General features: G+C 47.3%; 10 protein-coding genes across 10 annotated transcripts; 6 read left to right on the top strand and 4 right to left on the bottom strand.

The window, feature by feature from the left end:
- Nucleotides 1-1,691: 1,691 nt before the first annotated feature.
- N7503_004775 (uncharacterized protein) lies at nucleotides 1,692-2,452 on the bottom strand (the record flags this gene model as incomplete). Its single annotated transcript, XM_057064322.1, has 3 exons — nucleotides 1,692-1,953; nucleotides 2,012-2,256; nucleotides 2,306-2,452. The coding sequence occupies 3 exons, from the start codon at nucleotides 2,450-2,452 to the stop codon at nucleotides 1,692-1,694; spliced, it is 654 nt and encodes a 217-aa protein (XP_056922065.1).
- Nucleotides 2,453-3,090: 638 nt separating this feature from the next.
- Nucleotides 3,091-4,469, bottom strand: N7503_004776 (ankyrin; the record flags this gene model as incomplete). The annotated part of the gene is made up of 3 exons (XM_057064323.1): nucleotides 3,091-3,580; nucleotides 3,648-4,098; nucleotides 4,331-4,469. The coding sequence occupies 3 exons, from the start codon at nucleotides 4,467-4,469 to the stop codon at nucleotides 3,091-3,093; spliced, it is 1,080 nt and encodes a 359-aa protein (XP_056922066.1).
- Nucleotides 4,470-4,703: 234 nt separating this feature from the next.
- N7503_004777 (Helicase C-terminal) lies at nucleotides 4,704-5,879 on the top strand (the record flags this gene model as incomplete). Its single annotated transcript, XM_057064324.1, has 2 exons — nucleotides 4,704-5,077; nucleotides 5,132-5,879. 2 exons carry the CDS (start codon nucleotides 4,704-4,706, stop codon nucleotides 5,877-5,879), a joined length of 1,122 nt encoding a protein of 373 aa, XP_056922067.1.
- Nucleotides 5,880-7,536: 1,657 nt separating this feature from the next.
- N7503_004778 (dehydrogenase) lies at nucleotides 7,537-8,443 on the top strand (the record flags this gene model as incomplete). The annotated part of the gene is made up of 2 exons (XM_057064325.1): nucleotides 7,537-7,941; nucleotides 8,003-8,443. The coding sequence occupies 2 exons, from the start codon at nucleotides 7,537-7,539 to the stop codon at nucleotides 8,441-8,443; spliced, it is 846 nt and encodes a 281-aa protein (XP_056922068.1).
- A 315-nt stretch (nucleotides 8,444-8,758) lies between these two features.
- Nucleotides 8,759-9,137, bottom strand: N7503_004779 (uncharacterized protein; the record flags this gene model as incomplete). Its single annotated transcript, XM_057064326.1, has 3 exons — nucleotides 8,759-8,900; nucleotides 8,959-9,111; nucleotides 9,133-9,137. 3 exons carry the CDS (start codon nucleotides 9,135-9,137, stop codon nucleotides 8,759-8,761), a joined length of 300 nt encoding a protein of 99 aa, XP_056922069.1.
- A 300-nt stretch (nucleotides 9,138-9,437) lies between these two features.
- N7503_004780 (integrase zinc binding domain-containing protein) lies at nucleotides 9,438-10,166 on the top strand (the record flags this gene model as incomplete). Its single annotated transcript, XM_057064327.1, has 1 exon — nucleotides 9,438-10,166. The coding sequence occupies one exon, from the start codon at nucleotides 9,438-9,440 to the stop codon at nucleotides 10,164-10,166; it is 729 nt and encodes a 242-aa protein (XP_056922070.1).
- Nucleotides 10,167-10,198: 32 nt separating this feature from the next.
- Nucleotides 10,199-10,636, top strand: N7503_004781 (uncharacterized protein; the record flags this gene model as incomplete). Its single annotated transcript, XM_057064328.1, has 1 exon — nucleotides 10,199-10,636. The coding sequence occupies one exon, from the start codon at nucleotides 10,199-10,201 to the stop codon at nucleotides 10,634-10,636; it is 438 nt and encodes a 145-aa protein (XP_056922071.1).
- N7503_004782 (uncharacterized protein) lies at nucleotides 10,616-12,331 on the bottom strand (the record flags this gene model as incomplete). Its single annotated transcript, XM_057064329.1, has 1 exon — nucleotides 10,616-12,331. The coding sequence occupies one exon, from the start codon at nucleotides 12,329-12,331 to the stop codon at nucleotides 10,616-10,618; it is 1,716 nt and encodes a 571-aa protein (XP_056922072.1).
- Nucleotides 12,332-13,557: 1,226 nt separating this feature from the next.
- On the top strand, nucleotides 13,558-14,231 carry N7503_004783 (LITAF-like zinc ribbon domain-containing protein; the record flags this gene model as incomplete). The annotated part of the gene is made up of 3 exons (XM_057064330.1): nucleotides 13,558-13,712; nucleotides 13,767-13,970; nucleotides 14,036-14,231. 3 exons carry the CDS (start codon nucleotides 13,558-13,560, stop codon nucleotides 14,229-14,231), a joined length of 555 nt encoding a protein of 184 aa, XP_056922073.1.
- Nucleotides 14,232-16,512: 2,281 nt separating this feature from the next.
- N7503_004784 (HET domain-containing protein) lies at nucleotides 16,513-19,625 on the top strand (the record flags this gene model as incomplete). The annotated part of the gene is made up of 2 exons (XM_057064331.1): nucleotides 16,513-18,078; nucleotides 18,138-19,625. 2 exons carry the CDS (start codon nucleotides 16,513-16,515, stop codon nucleotides 19,623-19,625), a joined length of 3,054 nt encoding a protein of 1,017 aa, XP_056922074.1.
- Nucleotides 19,626-19,747: the final 122 nt, after the last annotated feature.

Consider the following 19,747-nt stretch of genomic DNA (forward strand, 5'->3'; position numbering starts at 1 on the left):
CATTTGACCCCTGGGAGCTTACTTTGACATAAGACGCGCACGTGGAAAATATGATTTTGCCTTATCTGATAACAATTTGTAAGCTAAGTAATTTGTTTCGATGGATGTAATGGAACTGGTGCAATATTTTCTCAGTGTCTTCGTGATCGCTTCTTCTGCAAGCAACTGCGCCCAAGCCATAATAATTTGCACCCGGGTCAAGATTGTCCTATTGAGGGCTCAAACCTCCGGGCATATTAAACCAGATTGCCTCGACAGGAAAATCAAATGAAGCCAGTCCATCCAGTACTTCTGTCCTAGGCATTCGGGCTCCATACCGTAGTGAGTCGATGTGAATTTTCCCCATGAATTGGTGATTATTGCAGTATCTGCCTAGACGGTCTAGATAAACCTGAAAGGCAAAGTTTGAAGATTAAGATATTAGCTTCACATCAGTTGACGCCAGGTTATGCATGTTGGCAGTGTATCAAAAATGACTTCACCAAGTTTGACCGTGGGAATTTACGAGAGTTTGGAACGAGTGAGAATGACTGTGGTCAAAATTGGTGATATCACATAAGAATAGGGGGTGCGTGGAAAAAGAGTACAGGGAGTCCCAGCAAAGGCACAGAAACCCCACGCTCTCAGCCTTGGGCCACGGAGATTCTCACCCGAGTCACCCCTAATCGCACGACGCTAAAGCGGCTCACTTATTGCAATCACTGTTCCACTCATTTTCTTATGTTATCATTCTTCTCAGTATATACGACCATAGGATGTGAAGAACAGGGCTTCCCGTCCGCTCAGCCGTACTTAAGCCACATTATATTCGCATGACCAATACCTTCTAAAGCTCTTTTACACTAGAGCAGCAATCAATTTACGGTAGGTGAGTGTGGCTGATGTGACAAATGGGTGAGAACTTTGCGGACTGGGTGAACATTCTCACCCCAGGGGTAATCGCCTTCCACCCGGTATACTAATCTTGCACAGGCTTCTGAAGAACCCAGACTAGGTCCCTATTGGGGCCATAGATATACTGCTTTTCTCTTTCCGCTACCAGCGCTACCAGCATCTCATGCGGTAATACACATCACGGACTGCCTTGCTACTCAAACAATGCTGACACAAAAACAAAGTTATCGTGATGGATAACATTAGTCGATACTTCCGAGATGCATCTAGTTCGTATGATATAGTGTGCTGCGCTCATCGCCTATGTTACTAGATTATCGGCCAGCTAAGATACTGGAACCACTGTTGGTCCTTACGGCGGTGTGAAAGGATCCTGGTTCCTTTCCTCTTATATCCCATGGCTCCTAGATATGTGTTACTTAAATTTTCCCATACCCCATTTTGGGTCGAGCCTTGCACTCTCTGGTCACATAATTCACTGAATTTTCACAGCCCTGAGTTATGCTTATCTCAAGTTCAACAGCACAACAAGGAGCCAAGTATACCGTATGTAGATGATAATCCAGTCCAGGTTCTGACAGAACAACAAGTATAACACCGTGCCCTTTCACACACTGCAATCTCAAAGCGTCCCCACGATCAATACCCTCAACTCGCTTAATTTCCAGGTCAAAGGATCGGACTCTTGACTTTCCCTGCATTTGGAAGGTCGTACAAACCGATCCTTGTAATTTACCAGACCTCCTGGAAGTTCTTGGCGTTCGAAAGCTTCAGTTGTCGGTCACGACACTAGTAGTCTACTTACCCTCCATGCCTATAGAGCTCTCAGGTAGCAACGGCTGGGACTCATTATCATCAGTATATAAAGTCTGCAGACTATCAGCCGAGACAGAAGGTCTTCCCTGTCCCGCCGCCGTCACATCCTGACTCTGGGTCATATGAGCGTCGACAGACCGATCACAGGCTGGACAAAGGGTGTAGTTAAGACGGCGGGCCTTGAACACAGGCTTGATACATTTGTGGAAGAGCCCCTGAGCAAAGGAGCGCAAGTATAACAGACTAGGACAGTCAGTTCACCCAGAAGACCAGTTTGTATTTCATTCCTGGACCGATTTACCTGAGGAGGATGCATGAGAGGTTGGAGTAAACCTGTGGGATACCACGGGCAAGCTTGTAATTGTAGATATCTGCCCATTCGCCAATCTCCCGGGAAGCAAGGATGAAGATTCCGGAAATGTATACTCCGAGCAGCAACAAGGCCATCGAGCCATCAATAGCGATTTCAAGTGGCGAATAAGACTGGCTTCCGGACTTGCGATATCTGGAGAGCATGAATACAGGCGTTATGCTGGAGGTGGTGATCTACCCATTGTTAGAGCGTTCTTGATCATTTCAGGGGAGACAGACATGCCGCTATAAGCTGAACCCATGCCTGAGGACTGCCACGAGTCGTAAAAACGGCAGCGAGAGCGCATGGCCACGAAATAACTGAGAGAAGGGCCTGGGCCTTGCGAGCTCTAGAGAGTGGGTGCTTGCTGGAGAACACTTTTTGGCACATTTTTACTTTGATGGTTCTTTCCTTGGATGTACAGCATAAGAACTAAATATGAGGTTTGCGGTGATCCGGATGTCAGGATGTTGGTTCATTAAGCAGGTGATCCTACGACCCTAGAGCCTTGCCAAGCAAAAAATGTGGGGTAGTAATAACACTGCTGCCTTGTATAATCAGTCTGCCTAGGAATTTTTAGTCTGACTTGCATACGAGGGGGCTTTGCGAAGCATGAGATTAGGGGAAACAATAATGCTGCCTTGTATGATCAATCTGCCTGGAGGTATCCATTCTGACTTAAATATGAGTAAAAATAGATACGGACTCTAATAGGCTTGTTTCAATAAACAAAATTGCTTTATTGGTTACCCTGGGGTATCTAGGGGAGAATTGTATCAACATACAGGATGATACACCCCGTTACATATTCAAGTTACCCCACGTAAAAAGAATACTACAGGGCCCACTGACAGGGGTAATCCGGAATAATTCCCAATCCAGACTAGCGTCCATTCATTGCAGGTATGGATTTGGTATCTGTGTGGTATATGACGACGGAATGGGATGTCGATATGTGCCAAGAGAAACATGAGTCAAAAGTCGTACAGTATCAATTTTCCCAGTTCTGACTGCACGGCCCAGCAACCTTAGGTAGTCCGTGATGAGGCACGTTCTTTCGAGAGGAATTGCGACGTCATTCCATTCACTCTAGCAGCTCTGGCTAGAAAGAGTTCGGTCACCCGCATATTTCCCATCTCCACGGCTGGAACAAGTATTTCCGGGTCATCGCGCTCCGTATTCAGATCTTGCTCGAGGTAGAGATCTATCATATCCTCAACCGGGCTATCCTCAATCAGACTGAATTCAAGCTTTTCTGCAGACTTCACAGCGGCAGCTAAACGAGCACATCTCCATGTCACTGTCGCACCTTGAAGCAAAAGTGCACGTACGGCCGGATTGTTTCGTTCGTTGATGGCAAAATATAGAGCAGTCTCACCATTTCCATTGATGGAGAAATTCACATCAGCACCGTATTTGATCAGAAGATTGATAAGACGAACACTTCCTTCCTCATGAGCAGCAAATTGCAAAGGGGGTAGGAAGGCTTCCCCATCTTTATTTACCACCTCAACCAGTCTGTTAGGGCTCATGCCACATCGAAGCATTTTTTCGAGAATTTCGAAATCGTGTGACCTGAGTGCACAACTTCTCTATGATAGACTCGGCAGTGGGCTCACGAGTTGATAGAAGAACCTTGAGATGCCTCAGATCATCCCAGCCAGTATCTTTGAGCAGTTTCAGGATGAGTTCGTCATCACGTTCCAGCTTCTCTACAAGCAAATCGTCCGGATCGCGTGAGGTCAAATTATTTGAAATAAGGTAGAGTACCACACTCAAATGATCTCTGAGCCCTGATTTCAAAATACTCAAATTTGTTGACAAGACATCATGTTGGCCTTGCTCCATTTCTGGCATGAGAATACTCAGAGTTGCCGATGTACGGGAGCCGCCATGAAAGTTTGGAGAGTGGTGAAGTTTTTTCCATGGTACAATTGAGCTCAAGCGTTGCATCAGCTCGAAATTCGCGCCTTTGGTGATTGCATTGCCATGGCGAGATAAGTCCACAAAGAGAGAAAGAGGAGGCGAATCAATATCTGGGAGAGATTTAATGAGAATTCAACCTCATATAAAATCAGACACACCTTTCCTTGCTCTTGCGGGGATTGGAGAAAGTTTATGAATCGCAGCCAAGGAAAAGAGCTGTTCCATGAGACGCACATCCCAGGTGATTGCGGAGTAGTCACGAAATACCCCTCTGGGGTTTTTGGCGAAGGGGCTAAAAATTATTCACTCTCTTGTTGAGGTGGACCTGGGGACTGAACTTACCATGTTGCAATATCATCGGCACATAGCCCTTTCGGTATTTCGACTTGATGATCTTCGCAGGAGGAATTTGAACTCCATCAACGAAGACCTCGCTCTCCTTTCCGGTTCGCTTCCTTTTGGCCATTCGTTTCAAATCCATGCATGGTCTATCTGTTGAGAGTGTTTTCGCAATCCCCAGCCATGGAGCTTTCTAGTATATTGTGCCTTGCTGCTTTTCTGTGAGTCGACCACCTTGATTCATCAAGCTCAGCCACCGGGACTACAGTTTTCCTCTGTTCTTATCAGACATGGGCTCGACGTACTACCCGTGAGGGTAGACATAGATGGCGAACCGGTGAATACAACCCGTTTTAGCACTACCACCCCGCGGCCTATGGCTGACCCAAAGGCTCTGGATCCCGAGGCGGCTGAAGAGGAGTTTGATGAGGATATCCTCACGGACGAGGATGAAATAAGCCTCCCTACCCATGGACTCTCCTGTCCAAACAATGCGTCGGACGATATGCGAGAACAGCTGGCCAACCTACAGGATTCAGAAGAAGACTCGTCAACACCTAAAGCCCCTAGCCGGCGACGGTTCTTCACAACTCTTCTACGAGCCCGGTTTCAGCGGGTTATTTGTGATGAGGGCCATCGGGTCAAGACCATCTCGTCTAGACAGCATCAGTCCGTGTCAAAGCTCTCGAGGAAAGCCACGTGGTTCTTGACGGCTACCCCTATGTGGAATAAACCGCTTGACTTCTGTGGGTATCTATCACTCTTATGAACAGAAATGATAGAGATGGAGTCTATTGATACTAGCCAGAACCAGTGCTTGACTGACGTGAACGACTACCGCATGTGGTCTGAGAAGCTTGAACTTCCAACAGCTGACCTCCCATACAACCTGCTATCCCCAGCTGGCCTCCTTTCACTTAGCCAGAATGGGCATTTAACTAGTCAGATTGGGTTTGACTGCCTACCAATTATCTTACGTCTAACCTGCTTATGTCGCGAGCCTGGGCATACTATGGTGGGTGATAATGGGGCCACTATTGAGATCGGCGGGGATATCCCTCCCTTAGCGGTTACAACAGTCGAATTACGCTATACATGCACTACCCAAGTGAGCCATGACCAGACCTTCCATCGGATGGTTGGCGAGCTCTACGAGGGAGCTGCAGAGGATATCCGACATGGTGAGACCATAGTAGCCATCAACTGGGCTACGTTTAGGCAGCTCTGCCATCTCGCCGTGAATCCTAAACTGGATGTGTTCCTGCGCCGGTCATCGAGCCGAGTCCTGTCTGCGGACATTAACGCATTCGGTGATAGTGGCGATGATCGCGGCTTTGGCCTGCTTTCTCTCGGACTGTGGAGGACCGTGCAACAGACATTCCAACAAATCGGGCGGCTGTCGCCCGTTATCTTGCCCACGACTGTCCACGCCTCCGGTTCCTTTTGCACCTTCTTTGGACTGAGGGCACGCTGGCTGAGTCTGGTGTACGCCCCCGGTTCCTGGTCTACTGCAATTGGCCCTTTACTCGCTGGCTACTCGAGATGTTCCTAGCTGCGTTATGTGTGGATTTTCAGGTCATCCGCACTGGTATGTCTATCGAAGCGCGAACCACCGCCATCCAGCGGTTCACTAATGCGGAGAGTACTACCACAGTCCTTCTAACAACATTTAGTTGTGGAGCGCTTGGCCTGAATATGCATGCAAACTGCAGCCGACTTGTGCTTTTTGAGGCTAGTCAGGACTACAATGGTGTATTCCAAACCATTGGTCGAATCCACCGTCTTGGGCAGAAAGAACCCCAAAAAGCATTGATCCTATTCCAGGACTATACTATCCAACGGTATATAGAATATAATATATGTTCTAAAGAGAGGAAAAAGTAGGATATAAGTAAATGTAAGAGTTAGGAATGTAAGAGTTAGGAATGTAAGAGATAAGTATGTGAAGAGGTAGAAAATTAGGAGAGAAGTGAATAAATAAGAAAGGTACAAGTAAGAGGGACGTAAATAATAAAGAGAGATATAAGTAAGAGATAGGCATCTATAAGAGGGGCCAGAGTGAGAGATAAGTAAATAAAAGAGAAAGGTATAAGTAAGAGGTAAGTAAATATAAGAGTGAGGATTAAGTAAGAGGCCTGTCTTAGTACATAAAGAGAAACATATGAGAAATGTCCATAATTAAAGGATTGATATGACACTGCAGGCAATTCTCACCTGACAAGGGGTTACTGAAAGGATCAAAATCAGTTTCAATACTTACAAACAGAGATTCTTTCTCGAATCCTCTCTCAAACCCCACTATATATGTTACAGTTCCTCTATCCCTGGCACCTTTTTTTTGGCAGTATTTTAGTACAAGTGATAGTCACAGCACAAGACGAATATCCGTTCTGCGTTTGTATTATTCAAAGAAAGCTGATCCTGCAAGACAATGCATAACGAGTGTAAAAGATTTGGGCAAAGGCTGGGGCGTGCTGGGTATTATGAAATGCACGTTAGTTCGCGGCCGTGAAGTTTTCAGGAGTTCCTAAGGTTGGCGGCTCATCTCAAAATTGCGGACCTCAGATCTCTGCGATTGTGAAAAAGCAGCAATGTGGGTTAGTTCGATCATAGAAATTGTTGGGGTTTGCCTCATCTACAATATTCATTCAAAATAGCAGTCAAGGGATTTGGCACTGGTTTCGCCGAATTCGGTTTAATCTAAACCGATGGGGGTTGCCCTTGATCAGGCCGTGCTAGTTCGGTTTGTTGCATCCTTCTATATCAAAAAGATCGGGAACGAGGAGAGAGAGCAAAGTCCGATTCATCACACAGACTGAGAAAGCAGGTAATGGACTAAAGCGATGCTTCTATGTGCGAAATGGATGGAACACAAATAGGTGGGAAGTACGGAGCATCTATAAGCACTAAATCAGTAGTGCGTAAGTCTCTCTTGGTCTGCCGCAGGTCTAGATGATAGGTCCTATCCAGATATCTATATTGTCACCCGAGACTCAGTGGATATAGGAACAGTAGGGGTCTATTCTTACGCGGACGACCAGGCGAGCCGCGACCGAGAGATCTCGGGTTTAGGACATAAGCCCTGTAACTCCATCGTTTTTGTTCTCGGTTTCCAGTACCACCTATCTGCCCTCTCAAAATTCGAAACTCTCCAAATCTGTATCATTCCCTGTTGCTTCACCAGCCTTAAAATCCAAATCATAGGCAAAATGGGAGGTATGGTAGGATTCCTCTATCGGCAGCTCACATTCGCTCCCAAACCGCTGCCGGCCGATATCACTCTTCCGGGGAAAACAGTTCTTATCACGGGCGGAAATGCCGGTCTTGGACTCGAAGCGGCCAAGGAGATTGTAGCTCACAATATATCACGAATCATTCTTGGTGTCCGTAATCTATCGAAGGGAGAGGCAGCTAAAGCGGAGATTCTCACTCAATCGCCGAACTGCGATGTGCTGGTTTGGGAGCTCGATCAGGAGTCATTTACCAGTATGCAGGCATTTGCAGAGCGGGCAGCTGGAGAAGTAGACCGCTTAGATATTGTCATCCTCTGCGCTGGAGTGAAGCTCTTGGAGTTCATCAAGTCGAAGCCGACAGGCCACGAAATGAATGTCCAGGTCTGTTGTGTCGTTGAAATCTGACAAGAAGGGTGAACAGCTAATGATCAAAAAATAACAGGTCAATCATATCGGAACAGCCTTGCTATCTCTCCTTCTCCTTGATCCTCTACAGAGGACTTTCAAAGCAAATCCTGGCCAGCCAACCCGACTAACCGTCGTCACGTCCGAGGTTCATTTCTGGACCGAATTCGAGCAAAAGGATGCACCCAACACCCTCGCCCGTCTGGACGAGCCATCTTCGTTTGGGCAAGGAATGGACCGGTACAACACAAGCAAGCTCCTGAACGTTCTGTGGTTGCGGGAGCTAAGCTCGAGGGTTGGACCGGATTTGATCGTCAACGGAGTGAATCCTGGTCTGTGTGCGAGCACGCTACATCGCTCTGATACCACGCCGGGGGTCAAAAGCTTCAACAAGATTTTTGCCTGGACCTCGGCACAGGGAGGCCATAATCTGGTGGATGCAGCTGTTCAGCATTCAAAGGCTCAGGGGGCTTTTTAAGCGAGCAAGCTATCAAAAAGTGAGCGGCCCCATTTTCTATCCTATGTATTGATTTACTAACCTATTACATCAGCCCATCTCCATTTGTCTTATCAGCGCAGGGCAAGCAAGCCCAGACTAAGCTGTGGAACGAGACAGTCGCACTACTTCAGGAGCAACTGCCCGGAGTCGACCTGCTGAAGAATCTTGTGTAGTTTTATGTCTCTTGTTCTGCATATTAGCCCCCGCCATGCTGCTCATTAATATTTTAAGCCTGGCAGTATCTTGGTATAGATAAATATGCAGTCTCATATAGACCTCAAGATAAATAAGAAATCAATGTGCCCCAGTCCGCTCGCTGTACTTAAGCCAGATTATATCCGCATGGTTAAACCTAGTTGCGATAACGAACGAGGTGTCGGCCCTCGAATAGCCTTGTTCGCATTTGCGAGCCGCTGGCTTCTTAGGGGGACTAATGCTAAAACTCGTTCTGACGATGATTGATACCGAAAAGGTTTAGATTCCAGGGAACATACCTAGGAATGTTCCCTGGAATCTGAACCTCTTTCGGAAGGATGCCTCCTCTCTCTTCCTGATGACGTGTCCGCAGTCCCACCTTTGGATTTTCAACCTGGGGAATCGAAACGCAGTCACCGGCAGCCTTCAGAGAGCAGCTTGCTTGTGCTCTTCTGCTTACATCACCTACATACAACATTTTCACTTCTCAAAACTTTTAAATATGCTTATCTATAAGACAGAGACTTGACACTTACAGATTACTAAACTCCTCCCGATGATCTAGGCTTAGGTAGCGCTATATCCCTGCTCGTACTAATTTGAACGCTAGTTGAAATGGATATTATTCGCAAGACAAGCTGACAAATGTAACAGTAACTCATCCCGATCTGTGCTTGTATGGAAGGTTACGGTTGATTCGCGGTGAGGAATTAATCTTAGAGCCTCATTCGTTGCAAATCAGCCTTGAAAGTCTCCGATCTTATGTCATCAAACACAGATGTATTTACTTGAAGGAGATTTCTTCTCCGATGACACTGAGGAAGAGCGCGAGCAGCTCAATCCGACGCAGATTCCCGCACCAGTTCGATCTATATCCCCGAGAAAGAGACGCCATCTCTGTGCAGATTTGGCGGTCGTACTGAGCATGTTGGATTTGCATAGACTCGATTGTCTTGATATGAACTTGTTGAATCAGGGCCGTTCGGTTTTCCTTGATGATTTAACGACCGGACTTCGTGTTGGGAAATTCCACCTCAATCATATCAAGAGTAGAGCCATCGGAAAGTACTACTGGCCCACGCGATATGTGGATATTGAGCATTACTGCCGCAGTTGTGTGCCGTGCCAGCTTGTGGGACCGAAACTCCCGAAGGAACCAGCACATTCGATTGCAGTTTTGGATCCGATGGCGATGTTCGGAATTGATTACATTGGCCCGTTCAACCCGCCGTCCTCCCGGGGACACCGGTATATTTTGATCGGTGTGGACTACATGTCTCGATTCGCCTGGGGAATCCCAACAACGGAAGCAAAGGCCACGAATGGAAAAAGCTGGAGTGATCACAGATGCGTTTCACCCTGGTCTGCCAGGACGAAATTTGTTCGAAAAGCGGACAAGAAAAGACTCCGAATGGTACATCAGTACATGCCTATCCACCACATCTTCATCTTTCCGAGTGTCCAGACTCGTCCTCGTGCCTACTGCCCGGTTTCGCATCTGAAATAACACACAGTTGAGGGGTGATCTCGCTTAGAAGCATGCGCTTCGACAGCACGATCACCGTAGACATTTTTCATAACATCGCATGGGTTGTCGGACTGGCGGAACGACTCGTGCAACAACTGATTCACATCTTGAGAACATTGGCAGCATCCCAGACAAACATCATCGTGGAATGGGATCAATACATGCCGATGGCCATGCAGGCCATCAACTCACGAAAGTTACAATCGCATGGATTCAGTCCCGCTCAGGTTCTTTTCGGGTTTCAACCTACGTACTTTGGCACTCCTGAGCTACAGAAGGATATTATTGCCAATGATATTATCACCCATCAATTTGAATCTGGACCAGTGAACTTGGAGACTCAAGTTGATGTGGCTCAGGAACGGTTAGCCTTCACGAGAGAGATGGTTCAACAACAATTCTTGATAACCATTTTCCCGGTTAGAGAATCAAGCAAGTTGTTTATCTGATTTGGTACTGTGGATCATTCGTCGCCAGTTGTATTTGGACATGGCAGGCTGGGGCTTATCGCTTTCCTCTACGATGCGCACAGGTCGCTCCACGGGAGGATGTGATAAGATATCCGAAAGAACGTGGAGTGGATTAGTAGACCCACCGATCTTTCGAATCTCAATATCAACCATAAAGTATTTTGTAGAATTGTGAACACGAGGCTCGGCCGTGACATGAACCATGCTGTGCTCTAATGTAACCCATGCCCCGGCAGCAAGGGGCTGATACTGTGGGTAACATAGGTTGTCCATTACTGAATCCCCTTCAACCACGTTGAATCCGACGCCGAAATTCGCGTCAGACCCCAAGAGCACATACACCATGATGTCTTCGAAACATTTAAAAACAACTCCAGCACACAGTGAATTGGCAGTCTTGTCGAGGAGAAAGGTCTTTGGAAATCTAGAGACCGCGATCGTGTGATTGTCGCGAGTGGAGAGAATGGGGGCTGGTGCCAGCTCTTTCTTGCCTTGCATGGCGGCAATATTTGTGAGCTCATATGGACCACCGATGGGTGGAAGACTTCTGAGCTGGATACAGTGTCTAGGATATAGGCCAGCGATATCAGACTTGATCGTCTGGCGAACGTAGATGGTGCTCGTAGGGCCTGGATCTTGCACTTGGGCTAGAGTTCCAATCTTGACACGAGCATACTGCTCGTCCACCTCCGAGAGTCGCTTCAAGAATATGCCTAGAAACCCCGTGTAATGCGGCGGACTTGGGCAGTCCAATAGTGCGACATAGAGACCGCCCTTGGTCGGAGTGAGAGGCAGCGCGATTTGAAGACCTCGGTTTGTCATGGAGTAAGGCTCTCGCGGTACCCAGTCATGATACGGTATAATGTCTGAGCATCCTGCAAAATTCGCAGGTGAGGTAGCCATCAAGCCATGAAGAGATGAAGGCGACGCATCAGTTTTGACCCAGGCAAAGATCGACTGATCGTCTGAGTGCTTCATAATCTCCTCTTGGAGGCGCAAAAAGGCTTTCGTGCTACCTTCCCCGTAGAGCATGGGCATATTGACGGAGAAAATACCCATCAGACAGTATGCGATGTCCTCGGGACGCGTGGTTCGTCGATGAGCCGCCCAGGACATCCGCCTGGCAACACTGACACATTCCAGTGACTTTTGATTCATAAGAATGTCGTCATCGATACGAGTGATTCGGAAAAGGGCCTTCCGCAAAGAGTGTTTCGTACCTATCTCATGCCAATCCTGGGAGAGAAATATGATTTCCGACGGGGCGATCAGCTCTTGCAAGGTAAAGCCCCGAGTAAACCATCGGCTTTGGTCCAGGGTTGAGCCCGGTTCCTCTAGAGCATGTCCAAATGGGACGTCGGATAGGTAGGCCAAACAAACAGCTGCTTCTTCGTAGTGCATGAACATGGAGTTGATAGTTTCAGAAATTTCGGCACTGCTGCTCTTATCTATGCAGCAATTGTCGATCCAGACGTACTCCAATCCGCGCTCGAGGCTGAGCCTGCATGTTTCCTTCACTTTGGTCCATGTTGCCTTTTTATCAGCAGCGTTGCTGCGAATATCTTCAAATAAAACTTCGTCTGCGCCCCAGGTGTGAGAGAGGATGGCGTAAGGTGGAATCCTGTCCGGGGGAAACTCCTCTAATTGGAGGGTGGTAGTTTTTAAAAGGCGCATCGTAGAGAGTGGATTCTAGTTTGCCCAGGGATGAACTCTTTGATCTCGAATCATATCCATACAGTTTGTTGACTTGCTGCCAAGTTGACTTTTCGGTCACTCATTGAATGGGAAGGTGAATGCGATCCAAACAGTCTTTAGTGAATGCCGAGGATCGAGTGCATCAGTATTGCAAAGCTTTAGTATCCCTCACAGGGCTCTTTTGGTCCCCTTAAATATCCAAATCCATCGAAATAATTGCGCCAGGCGACTCAACCGGCGTGATTAACACGTGCAGATATGGTGGGGGCCAAATGCGTAGAACCCTGGGAATGGGGAAGACCGCGATCAGCAACACAAACTTCGCGTATAAATAGACTGCAACAAACTTTAAAGAATCCCAGTGGCGCAAATTAAATTAAAGTTGAAACATCTGGCTCGAGGGAGTCGACAAGCGTCATGGGAGACAGTGGGACTCAATAATACTAAGGCACTAGCCGTCATGATGAGTCACAATGATCTGGTGGAAGAAACCAGAATTGACAGTCTGAGCTTCACTTCCCCTGTTGACCCGTATACACGGCTCATTCGAGGGGTAAAATGCCAAGTCTTAGCCCATTTAGCCTCATTCTACTAAACTAACAGAGTAAAGTAGGTGGAGGGAGAGCGGCAGCCCTCTTACCGAACTTCTCCTAGTCTGTCCCTCAGGCCCTGCATGCAAGATCCTTCAAATGGAATGTTGATCAGTTACTAAGCATGTCACGAGTCAGGAGGGACTTGAAGTGCGCTATGTTCGCATGTTCAAGTTCTGCCTCACTGTTGATGTAACGTGCGATCCAACAAAGCCCCACTGGGGGCCAAAAAACCATTGAAACTAACTTTAGAACTTGAGAAGGCAGTGTATGTTGCCAACCACTTAGTCCCGTATTCAGGTGCAGTCCGTGAGTAAAACACCAATGAGAGGTCATGTATCTCAGGCACCAGGGACTTGGTCTCCATTTTGTTGCTTCGATTACCTAACACATTGACCTTGTCAGCATCTTGATTGGTACAGTCTGCCTCGTTCGACCACAGTTATGTACCAGGTGGAGGGCAATGCACCTCATGTCTAATTTCGGGGGTATCTCGTTTCATGACTCAACATTTGAGCCCTTTCAGCCTCGTAGATCATTAATCTAGTTATAAGAGCCCCTGGCTATCCCCTGCCCGGAAGTTCTCTTCCTTATTCTAATCACGAATTCGCAGCCATGGAGCCTCAAAATACCCAGCCCGCATCTACCCAGCCTACGCCAACCGAAACAGGTGTCACTACTACCAGTGGGGTCCCCATTGAGTCGGTTATAGAGAGCCATATTGCCAGCCCTGATGTCTCGCGCTCAGCAGAGAAGCCCAACCTTACTCAGTAATATTCTGCCTTTACGACCACTACTTCTGAATATCCACTAATATCTCCTAGTACACCAGACAATGTGATTCCGGAAACTGCACCGGCCTACAGCTCTGCCTCAGTGGAAAAGCCAGTGCGGATCGAACCCGTGCCTCAAGTTGCTAAAGTAACACCACTACACCTCCTCAGGGAACAGCCCGTATGGATCGACTGCCCCTTCTGTGAGCGAAGAGCAATGACCCGAGTGGGTCACGAAGGATCTAGTGCTACCATGTATGACCCGAATCCGAGAATACTTTGTCACTACATGATAGAAGTTTTGCTGATGGTATCCGCAGGCTAGCCTCCCTCGTCTGCTGTCTGATTTGCATCTGTCTCGTCTGTGTTCCAAGTTTAACGGGCATGTATCAAGACACAAGTCACTACTGCACCAACTGTGGCAAAAAAGTCGCTCATAAGCCGCATGACGGTCAAACACAGCCGATCGGGCCTATGCCTATCGGGGATGTTCCTTCAAGACGCCCTCTTGCCTAAATTAGTATGATCCGGAACCAAACGGCACTGTCTCAGGGAGTGCAAACTCCGCAGCCAGTTCGCGAAGCGCAAATGCCAGAAAAGGCAGCTTCGAAACATATCAGGCCATGCAGGGCGAATTAACTTATTTCCCTCCTTCGATGCAATTATTTGTCTTGTCTAGTTTGTCCGTTTATTACTTGATGTATACCTAATACCCATTCAACAATTTGTCATGTTAGAATTTCATGTCGAAACTTCCTTTTCTCTAGATTTAGCTCTCGTGGTCATATTTTACTTCTTATAATGAAAGCCCAGAATTAGTCCAGTCTTGATACGCATCTCAAGATTAAGCAAAGGCTGTGCCCCATGAATTGTAGCAATACCCGGAGCTAGGAAATCCCTACTCTAATCCGGGCACCGCCCTTCAACCTCCGAGCGCCACACATAAGCCCACCACAGCACATAACCGTCGCGCCATTACGGATCAATATAGATCCAGATAATTATGAAAGTCATCCAGAACCCACTTCATAATGCACCTCAGGTCACCCGCATCCTACAATGGATCAGCCGGAAAATTCCGAGTCCGCGATCCCAACGACCCTTCCACATACCCCTGCACAAGCTTCATCTCAATATTGTCCCATTCAATACTCCGAAACAATGAAGGGAATACGGCACCGAGCTCAGCCAACTGAGCATCAAGGCGACGCACGGCCAATATTAGCGGACCCGTGTCGCAGGGGAAATCTGGTGGGTATAGTGACCTGGGTATGGGAGCCAGCACCGGCCTCCTAGTGACTGTGTCGATCTTTACTTATATAATCTATATTTTATATAAATTTAAATAATAGGAATAATATATGATTTCCATTCAAGTACAATACATTTGCGTCTTGTGTTGAGACGGCCATTTCCCGCGCCGTCCTCTAACATTGGCTCTCCTTGCTTCCTGGGACGTTCTTCCGCGGCGGGTCTGTAAAAGAGCTATATCAACATATCTGAAAGTACCGCAATAGACAAACAATATGTGTGGGGGGGGGGGGGGTGGGGCGGAAATCAGGATACGAGAGCAATCGCAATTTCAGCTCCAACTCGTATTGAACTCAGCCTCGCCTCGCCCCGCCGATCACCTAGTCTATCTTGGGTTGCATTTCGTCGCACGACCCCAAGGCAGCGTTCACCCTATACTCACCTGGGCGACGCTCGGGCGACGGGGTATGAATTCTCACACAGGGCGTGATCAGCCCCGCGCCTGGTAGACTGAACTTGCCATACAAACCTGGAATAGCTTACGGCCCTTTGATCGGTCTGCTATGTATTTTTTTACCGCTTAGAATATGCCACTAAAGAAAAAGTTTTTGGGACCAGCTCGAGGAGTGTATTATACGTGTCGAGTTACGTGGATTTATCCGCGAGTATAAGGAATAGAAAGCGTCCGAAACTAAAGTAATCTTCTATCAACAATTCGCTCCCGCTATTAGTGATATATATATAGAGTCGTATGAAAAAGGTTGGACTTTATTACGGTAAATGCCCAGGTGTATCTTGTTCTTCGCGTCGAATCATATATTGCTACTTAAAACCTAGTCATTCCACTTCACTACTCGTTTCGAAAAAGAGATGAATTTCACAAGGAGGGGTATTTGTTCTTGACACTTCACTTAGATCCGAAGTATAGCTTGAGTTAGCGCACTACCTGGCGGCGCCCAACAAGAGGCTATATAGACCCGAGTGATTACAGTCCATAGAGTCATCTGGCAACGGTGCGATCGCGATTGAGACTTGAGCACGAGCATCGGCGTACTTATACAGATCCCACGAGCGATACTTACTATGACCAGACAGCACCGCGTAACAGATTTATTCCTAAATTGCTCTTATGCTCTTCTCGCTTGAATTAGGATCATTATTGATCACTATTATCAAATCAAAGCATGGTTTTAGGTGATCATATTCGATTCGCCTGTGTCGGTGTTCACCCGATCTTTTTTGTTCGTCCGGGAAAATCCTCTTACACTACACTGCACCAGCCCTTTCACTGGAATGCCCTGAGCCCAGAATATGAAGGTTGTTGACCAATCACAAGAACTGAGTAACTAATTGCTGATGGGGCTGATGGGGCGGGGAAGAGTGGGGATGAACCCCTGAGACCTTGAGGGGCTCTTGGCCCCCACGGTACGTTGATATTCTAAATTCACATTGAAAATCAGGGCCACGTCCTCCCGAATAGCCCTCGTGCACTTCGACTGCATTAAGAACTTCTGAAATTGAATAAATGAGCGAAAGGTCCAACCCAATGACTTCCTCAAATCGGCCAAAAGTACCAGTAAAGCCCAAGAATCTTAGGGCATCTCCAATCTACGAACCTCAGAATACGCAGGCAGACACATACCTACGAACTAGATCTGTTGATCAAGAGTCTGAGACTATATTGCCTGGTTCGTCTACAGAGGAGCGGCCACCTTTGCCAGCAAGGCCTCTTGTTTCAGCGATAGAAACGATTCCGGGAGATTCGCCTCGGGAGGGAGATGCTGGAGGAGTATTCGGTAGGCTAGATGTTACCAGAATCAGAGTTGATCGATTCCAGAACCTTTTCCAGCCCCCCAGAAATGTTTTCACTTCCTTCGAAATGCCTTGGATGCCCCCGGCATTGCGCCAGGCCAACGAGAGTGTAAGGAATACCTTTAGAAATATGATCAGCAAAATCGAACCTCCCACAGCCTTCATTGAAACCAAGGATGACTGCGATGATTTGTTTCGTAAATCACTCGGGCGGGAAGACCTGTGCTCTAAATGCCGGTCACTTCCTGTGGAGACGTGTGATGGGAATTCTCTGGAAGAGACGGATGGAAATGAGGTGCACTGGGCAACGCCACTGTCTCGAATCATTTTTCATGCAGATTGGTGTCGAATGTGTCGACTATTACTCTCTATGCTTGTTCGCCCTGAATTCGACCCTTTAAAACACCCCGAAGTTGCACCATATCTCCAGGATAAAATCCAGGGAATGTCAATGAGACAGTGGGTGCAACAGGGCTGGAAGTTTACGGATAAGAACTGGCCATTTGGAAGGAGCGAGTATCGTCACGATGGTGCCACAAATATGCTTGGTCCCGCGCGGGACGTCCTTTGGGATATGGTGCGCAGACCAGAGATGTTACAGTTATTGTCCCAGGCTGTCAAAATCGCTGCCGCTGGATCCATGCAACCCATCAAAAACACCAAGAGACGAGATCTACATAGAAGCACTTATGGAGATGGACTGAAAGAGGGCAGAGAGGCGGCGACAAAGTACCCCCTAAGCTGCGTTCTTCAAATTTCTATATTAACGAGAAAGCACCCTGAGTTTCCAGGTTTGGTATTTGCCAGCCTTGTCGGCTTTGGCAACCGCCCAGGGGGAGATCCACAGCTACTTAGTCGGTTCAATCTTCGCGTCACTGATCTAGCAAACGATCAGAGCTTCAATACTGTGATAGGTCTATCATATGGGAAAATCCTTGACAAAAATTGGATTGACACTTCCACTTTGAGACAATGGCTGGGTCACTGTGAAACGTATCATGGAGACCGGTGTAAAAAGCACGACTGGGGAATCATTATGCAGCGGCCTCGATTTTTGCGACTCATTGATGTCCACAATCTTTGCCTTGTTGAGGTTCATAATCCGGGGAACCATCGGTTTCTGGCTCTATCATATGTATGGGGCCAAGTCAACGCCGTCAGACTGAAGTATGACAACAAAGAGGAGATGATGCAGTTTCAGGGTCTCGGAAAATTCTTGGATTCTCTCCCACGAACTATTGTGGACGCAATGGAACTTGTAAGGTCTATTGGTGAAAGTTATTTGTGGGTTGACACTCTGGTAAGTGTTTTTAAGCCCGAGTATGATATCTTTGATTCTAGGTTCTAAATGCCTCATAGTGTATATTGCAAGAGAATACATCAGAGGCACGGGAGCAGATTGCAACCATGGATCGAGTCTACGGAAGTGCCGTGCTCACTATTGTTGCAGCTCAAGGTGTAGATGCCAATGGTGGGCTCCGAGGAGTCCCGAGGAAATGGTATCCTTCCGAGAATTCTAGTATGCCACGTGAAATTACACAAGAATCGGCTGAAATAAAAGATGGGACGCATATCATTGCACCCTTTCCTTGTACTCAAGATCTGACGAAGACAATTTGGAATTCAAGGGCATGGACCTTCCAAGAAAAGCTTATGTCCAAAAGACTTCTCGTTTTTTCCGGAGATGAGGTTGTTTGGCACTGTCGGCAAATGATTTGCAGAGAGGATATGCACACCGGAGATTGTGGATACAACACCGACCCTCTGGACTGGTTGTCATTAAAGCCTCAGTACTTTGGGGTTGATATTGATAGACACTGGGTTGATGGAAGCTTGAAGATCGATAGGCACGGCAGAACACGCGTTGTTCGTTCCGGAACCTTTGCCGAGTACGCGAAAGCCGTTGAAAGCTACACATCACGCCAGACCACATACAAGTCAGATGCTATCAGAGCTATGGAAGGTCTGCTCCACATATTCCAATTGAGTTTCAAATCCGAATTCATCTCTGGTCTGCCTAAATCACTACTAGACGTTGCTCTGCTGTGGAGAGCAACAAGGCAACTAAAGAGGCGCGATGGGTTCCCTTCGTGGTCCTGGGCAGGCTGGGAAGGCCAAGTCACCTACAACAAGCCAATGGCGGTAAACAGGGATGATGCGGGGAATGTAAAGTTTGCCGAAAAAAATGAATTCGGCGAAGAGGGCATTCAGCCATTACTGCGATGGCAAGTGTACGACGAGTTTCATGGAGAATTAAAGCGCGTGAGTGATCATGGGTGGGGGATACCGCTTAAAGGTGGTGTCCCTCTAGAGTGGGAGGCAACACCCTATTACGCGGGTCATCAAAGCGATCATCAAATATTTGATCGACCAATTCTGGTATCTGATCTGGAGCCCCGGCAGCTTTCTTCTCTATCAAGCAGCAAAATCCCTCATCTCGTGTTTCTCACAAGTTGTGTTGACACATTTCAACTTGGCGACTACGTCCTTCAAAACAGTGATTTAGAGAGACTCAATCCGACTTCGCCTCCAGATTGCTCCGAGCAGCGACCGCTGCGACTCTCTATCACAGACTCAGAGTTGCAATGGATTGGTAGCGTTCTTCTTGATAGCAATGGACCAGAATGGATTTATAGAGGGCAACACGAATTCATTCTGCTCTCCGAAGCTCAATACTATGGCCTTGACCAAGAAAAATACGACGTTGGCGAATTCCCTTTTTACTCAATCATGCTTGTGAAGCGTGATAATCTAACAGGAATCTCAACCAGACTAGGATTGGGAAGGGTCAATAAGATAGCTTGGATGATGGCTAACCCTGTTCTGAAAACTGTTGTTCTTGGTTGATGTATAATAATCTTAAAAGTTTACTAATATATTCTACGATCATATTTCAGGGTATTTTATATATAGCTACTGTCAGAGATTGGATATCTCTGTCCACTGGTACGTGCTTATGCACCAAATCG

Source organism: Penicillium pulvis (genome assembly GCF_028828015.1).
Source record: "Penicillium pulvis strain IBT 33274 chromosome Unknown contig_23_segment0_segment0, whole genome shotgun sequence".
Lineage (NCBI taxonomy): Eukaryota > Fungi > Ascomycota > Eurotiomycetes > Eurotiales > Aspergillaceae > Penicillium > Penicillium pulvis.